Genomic DNA, 6,367 nt, shown 5'->3' with positions numbered 1-6,367 from the left:
CTGCCTGCCGCTCTGGCGGGAAGTGGAATCCCGGTGCCATCGCTCCGGCTAGTAGTTTAGCTTAGGGTATTTTAGTCCTCGCATGTGCGACGTTCAGTCGGATGGCGTCGCTTCTTCGAGTTTGTCTTACAGACTCCGATCCTCCTCTAGTTCGTCCATGCAGACGTAGCCGACGAAGCTCCGACGTAGATTCCTGCCGTCTCCTGGGGGCGGTGAGGTTAGTTTCTATCGTGCGTGCGTGATGGCTATAGTTGGTGTTAGTTGGTCCTTAGGGGCACGTGCGAAGGCGACGATCGCGACTCCAGAGCTCTGGTCCTTAAGGACACGTGCATGAAGATTTTTCCGTTTGTCATCGACAAGGACAAGCTGGCTTTGGTAGAGGAGCAGCGACAACAGCGCGTCGACACTTTGTTCGGGTGACGGTGGTGGTCGTTCGATGGTCTAGCGATCTCGATGTAATTTTTGTTATGTTTGAGGTGCTTTGTATTTTTGATGTATTTTCGTAGCAGATCTAATTTTTTTCGAAACAAAAAATGGACAGATAGTTGACAGCCTCAACTGATATCATGGCAAACAGCAAACAATGTCTGATCCTATGTGAAGCAAGCAAGCTGCATGCATGCATGAGTGCGCACGACAAGAGCAAGCGACGCGTGCAGACGCTATCTGCCTGGGAAATGGCTCGTGACATGATATCACGCTTGGAACTGAAGCAGTGATTAGTAGGGCCGACGATTAGATGTCTCAAAGGCGTCGTTTCACATAGCAGCATGCCCTAGCTGCTGCTACATGACAGCACAGTACTGCACCAATGCACCATCATCATCAGATAGCCTGCACAAGGCTTGGGTTGACTTTAAGCTCCTTTTTCTAACGTTGACAGGGGGCGGGGGGAGCCCGGGCTTGCATGCATGCAATGGCGGGCCACGGTAACGAACAAGATCAGGCCACAGTGCCGTATATACACTTGAGTCTGGTGTGTGTGACCACCACGCAGATGCATAGTGGCCATAGAGTAAGTCGTACTTAAGTGACCATTACGCCTTATGATCGTGCTGCTGGAGGTTCGGGGACCCGCGAGCACAGTTTCTTTGACTGGATCTCTAATTCTGTCTACTCGTGTCAGCAAGTACAACAAGACGCAACAGTGGTGGTCACTGTTAGGCGACTTTACCACACCTCGCCATTTGCCATTTATGCGAGCGCCGCGCTCATATGTGTGACGTGGCATATCTGCTCGCTAACCAATTCGAGGTCCAGGCTGGAATCGTCAAAATGGTTTTACAGAGAGTTAGAAATTACCCTCTACAGAGGACGGTGCGTCCAAACTACGAACCTTTTTCACGTTGAATTTTCCGCATCGATCTGCTAGCCTCAGCTCCTATACACGTGGCTGCTTAGCAGTGATCTTGTTTGTCGTTGTGGCAGTTGCTATTGTTCAGCGAAGGCGCTGTGTGCCTAATCAGGTGCGCTACCATGCGATCATGGACTTCATTGTTTTGAGTAATCCACATGTGGTCTTTTTATACCGGTTTTCACTAATTAACTAGACAATTATCTTTTGCTAAATGAATTGATGACACAAATTATTTGCCTCCGTTTAAGAAAACGAATGTGCTTTAGGCTATCTCTATTATCTATTCGGTAATTTGGAATGTAAATGTGCCACTGAAGACGCAAGTGGAACATTGCGTGGAGGGGAACGAATGGAACCTGGGGATAGGTGCACCCGTTTTTCAAAAAAAAAAGAAAAATCGGTACTCCCTCTATTCACAAGTACATCTAATGTTGCCTTCTCAGATGTATGTAGACACATTTTAATGTGTTTGTTCATTCATATTCAGTCCGTATGTGGTCTATGTTAAAATATCTAAAACATTTTATTTGTGAACGGAGGGACTAATTTAAAAAACGGTCGAAAATCATGAAAGATTTTGGCAACAAACTTTATAAAGTGTTACACATGTCCACCTCCGTTTTTACAAAATTTCGACAAAGAACGGGACTTCATTCTTTTGAGTAATCCACAAGTGATAATTTTGGGGACGAAATGAATTTCGTGGTATTGTTGGTGAAGAAGACAAAATCAACACTATTAGAGGTACTATTCACTCTATATTGTCCTGAAAATTTGTTTTTATGCTCCGATTGTTTACAATTGTTTTTCTTTGTCAAAAAATTTATACGAGTACGGCAGTAGGTCAAGTTTGTTGCCAAAAAATGTTTCAAAGATCGACCTTTTTTGCTAAATTACTATTTTCCTGGATTTTTTTATCAGGTGCATATACAACCAGGTGTATAAGGGTATTTTCCGCATGTGCAACACCTAAAGAAAGATAAGGAAAACAGGAGGAGAACAACTTACTACGGCAGCATTAATTGATCTCTACCCTCCGTTCCAACTATTCGCAATCGTTCAGTGTGTCACCGTCACATCGTGCAAGTTTACAGGCCGTGCTCGGTTAATCAGGGCGTCAACTTTTACCGCTGTTACCGCTGTTTTCCCGCAAAAAAAAACTTTTACCGCTGTTGCGTCCGCTCTTGTAGACAAGAACGCTGTAATCTGGGAGCCATCAGGTTCAGGAGAAACTAGTGTTGCCAGTGGGCTTAACGACTGCTTCTCGTGCCCGATTGACAACAAAGATATTAGTGGTAGTGGGCTTAATCTTGCATTCCTCTAGAAATTCTTGAGCAATAAGTAAAGCGTGTCTTTAGCCTAAAAAACCCCTGGAATATTGGTGGGAGACGTTTGATTTTCTCTTTGTGGAGGGGTGGGATATACATACATACAGTACTACTCGTACGTTGGCATACATCACATGCAATGATTCACTGATAGGAAAAGAAAACGAAAAACAGGAGCGGCAGGCTGCAGCGAGAACAGGCTATCCTACCTCTCCCGAAACAGAAATATGCCACCCTCGCCTTTCGGGGCGTGCAGCAAGCATGGCGTTGATTCATAATGCAAAGCTAGCTCCTCCTCCTGCTGCTTGCTGCTGCTACAGCGCTCGCTCCAAAATCCATTGAAAGTTTTTATTTCGTGCTACAGAAGAGCTCACCGGCCGGGACCACGTACGCTGGACTCCGATCCATAAGTACATGAGTCGAGTGCCACCCAGGTTGCACTAGTGCAGCGCACAGGAGGACATCGGGCAAGTTCGGACCAGAGGCGAGCCGCCCAGCGTGTCCGGCGTCGTCGATCCACATGGCTGCCTCCCAAAAGCCAAAGCCAGGTCACACGATGACATACATATACGAGGAGAGGGCCAAGAGGCGTGGTGCTAGGGGAAAAGATCGCTGCATTTTGGAACGCTGCGGCCTCTCTCTGCTGCTCCCACTGCATCGATCTCCGGCGCGACGTACGGCGAGCACATGCATGCATGGTAATGGCATTGGCATGGCAGCGCAGGCCCAAAAGCTACAGCGATCGATCCAACCCGCGACTATACTACACGGGTGGAGTGTTGAGCTAAGCAAAGCTGCCAGCACTGCGCTGCGCTGCACGCACCTCTCCCTTGCGCATGCAGTCCGGCCAGGCGGCGAGGCGTGATCAGCTCAGCGCAGCATATGCTCCGTCCGTGCTACAGCGACACGCGCTGACATGCACATACCGTAGGGCGAAGTACGTCGCCATAAATTTGTCCCGGAGCTCCCTCCCTCCATGTATCCACCCGTGATGAATGCGGCTAGCGGCCGCGTGCGTCCCCTGCGCCGGTATTAAAGGCGACTGATCGATCGATCGATCAGTTGATGGCGGGAGTAAAAACGGAAAGGCATGCAGGGCAGAAGCGAGTAAATCGGCAGAAAGGGCCAGAGGCCCTTAATGCGGGCAGAACTAATCAAGGAGGAGAAGAAGAACCTTAACATTGCTCGCGAGATGGGGGAGTTAAATGCGGGGGCAGGATGCGAGGGAACGGTTGCATTGATTCATGGCGAGAAAGACAGAAAAATCGGGCCAAGAACAGTGGAGCACGTCATGCAGCGTGCTGCTACAGTTCTGCTGCATGGATCATGGCGCTGGGCAGCACTCATCTTTTTTTCTTGGATCAATGGAGGGGACGGGAAGCATTGGTCTGTGCAGAATTAAGCACCCGAACAAATGCCCAAAGTGAGTGAGGCGGGCAGGAAAATGGCTAAGCAAAGAACGGAATGCAACAGTTGTCTATCTTCTTTAGGAGTAGCAATGGCACGCAGGCGGTAGCGACTAGCAAACCTGGACCCATGAGTAAAATTGTCCCAACGCACGCAGCTCCAGCTAGCGACGACAAGAACGAAAAGGAAAAAAAATACTCGAGGAGAGCGCACGGAATCCATGGCCATGCAGGCAGCCCCGATCCCCAGATGCAATTCCTCGCCAGCTAGCTGATCGATCAGGCAGTACATTCCCCAGCAAGAACGAAATCAGCAAATGGCCATGGCGCCACAGCTAGGAATTACATGAGCAACAGTGAATAGAAATAAAAATGAAATAAAATAGAGGACCACCTAAATTAATCCAGCCAAGAACGAAGGAACGCTCGCTACAGATTAACCTAATGTAAGCTAGCCATGAACCGCTGCGGAGGGGAACGTCGTCAAGCGCGAATGCTATAGCTAAGCTGAACGAGAGAAGCACATGCAGGTACCTATCGGAGGCTAGCCACGGCCGGTGACGGTGGGGCGATCAGCTAGCTCGGCTCTGGCCCAGGAGCTCTTTTTTCTTGGGGTGGTCTCCGGTTGCATGCGGCGCCGGTCAAATGCTGGGCGGCTTCTTGCCGAGGGTGTGCTTGTTGTTGTGCATCCACACCTTGAGGACGTGGCGCTTGACGCCCACCTCGTCGCAGAACTGCAGCACGGCCGCCTCGTCGTGCTTCTGGATGCGCCACCCCACGCGCTCCGCGAAGGCCAGCATCTTGTCCTTCTGCTCCTGGGTGAACTTGGTGCGGAACCGCTTCTTGCCGGACCCGGACCCGGAGCCGTACCCCGACGGGCCGGCGCCGAGGGACATGCTGCTCAGCGGGGCCAGCGCCGACATGGGCCCCGCCGCCATGCCCGACAGCTCGTCGGCGTCGTCGCGGCCGCTGTGGGAGGTGGACGGGAGCGCGAGCGGCCGCGGGTGCCCTGCGGCTGCCGCGGCGGCGGCGGCGGCCGCGGCCATGTGGTGCTGGTGGTGGTGCAGGTAGCCCGCCGGGGTGCGGTAGTAGGGCGAGAACTGGTGGTGCGGCACGCCTCCGTAGGGGACCATTGCGGTGGGAGAGAAGGGCGAACCCTCGGGCCCCGCGGGGAAGTCGGACTCCCTCCGGTGGAAGTTGCGGTGGCAGTTGCACGCGGCGCAGCGGAGCGCGTCGATGCTGCCCTCCTCGCCGGCGGCGATGAACTCGCCGCAGCCGTCGACGGCGTGCCCTCCGATGCCGACCGCGTGGTTCTTGAGGCACTCGCGGTACCTGGCACCGCCGCCGGGGGCCTTGGCACGGCCGCCAAGCTCACCACCACCACCACCGCCACCAGGAGGCTTGTTGGGCGCAACCCCGGCGCCGCCAAACCCCGTGGAGAGCGGCGGCGGGGGCTCGTAGCTGGAGCTCACCGGCATGGGCATGGACATCTGCATCTCCTCGTCGCCGTCGTCGTGGTCGTCGAAGTCCATGCTCGCCGACGGCCCGTGTGTAGCCAGGCTAAGCCTCTGGGCTGGGTTTGCCGGCGTGTTGTCGAGGGGAGGCCGGGCTAAGAGGGGGCTTAGCAAGGGTTAAAACTGGGATGAAGGGATAAGAGACGCAGGAGAGAGTGTGGACACCATCTGGCTAGCTGCCAGTTTTGACGACGCGCCGCTGCACCGAGGCTGCTGCAGCGCCTAGGCGATGATGTAACCCTCTCCCTCCCTCCCTAGCTTCTCTCTGTGTAGCGAACTCGCTTTCTCTCCTGTTCACCGCCTCCCTCTCGAGTCGCGCACTTGTCTGATCTCCCCTCTCCTCTCTCTCCCTGTGTGTGTCCCGGCCAAGGCGTGATGTGTGTTCTTTTGCTTCGTGCTCATGTCTTTGCTGGCTGTCCCTCTCCGCCCCGCCCTTTTCACCCGGTTTGGCTCCAATGCCTTTTAAATTGGGGTTCGGAATATTTGATCGTGACATCTGGTCTTTGCATTTTTCTTTTGTTACTCGTGTCTGGAACATGGTCAACACACGACCCCTCTTCTTGTGTTCCAGCAGGTTTTTTTTTAATAAAAGAAGGGCTCGCACCCCTCCGATTTTCATTAACGAAAACCAACACTTCCTACAAAAAAAAAACGAAAACCAACACGTTCTTGAGCTACAGGACACCGACTGAAAATAAACCAAAAGACGGGCGGGGGGGTGTGCAAGTGTTCCAGCAGGTGAAATGAAATTCATGAAGGCCA

The 6,367-nt window shown here is 52.6% G+C and overlaps 1 protein-coding gene across 1 annotated transcript; it reads right to left on the bottom strand.

Moving 5' to 3' along the window:
* Positions 1 to 4,363: 4,363 nt before the first annotated feature.
* On the bottom strand, positions 4,364 to 6,034 carry LOC123121775 (zinc-finger homeodomain protein 1). The gene has a single exon (XM_044541821.1). The coding sequence runs from the start codon at positions 5,621 to 5,623 to the stop codon at positions 4,733 to 4,735; it is 891 nt and encodes a 296-aa protein (XP_044397756.1). The 5' UTR covers positions 5,624 to 6,034; the 3' UTR covers positions 4,364 to 4,732.
* Positions 6,035 to 6,367: the final 333 nt, after the last annotated feature.

The sequence above is a fragment of the Triticum aestivum genome, chromosome 5D, assembly GCF_018294505.1.
Source record: "Triticum aestivum cultivar Chinese Spring chromosome 5D, IWGSC CS RefSeq v2.1, whole genome shotgun sequence".
NCBI classification, from domain to species: Eukaryota; Viridiplantae; Streptophyta; class Magnoliopsida; order Poales; family Poaceae; genus Triticum; species Triticum aestivum.
Note: the sequence above shows the minus strand (reverse complement) of the source record. Positions and strands in the feature narration are given on the sequence as shown.

Excerpts from the sequence above, each read along its gene's own strand:
- LOC123121775 (XM_044541821.1), bottom strand. The coding sequence starts at position 5,623 with ATGGACTTCGACGACCACGACGACGGCGACGAGGAGATGCAGATGTCC.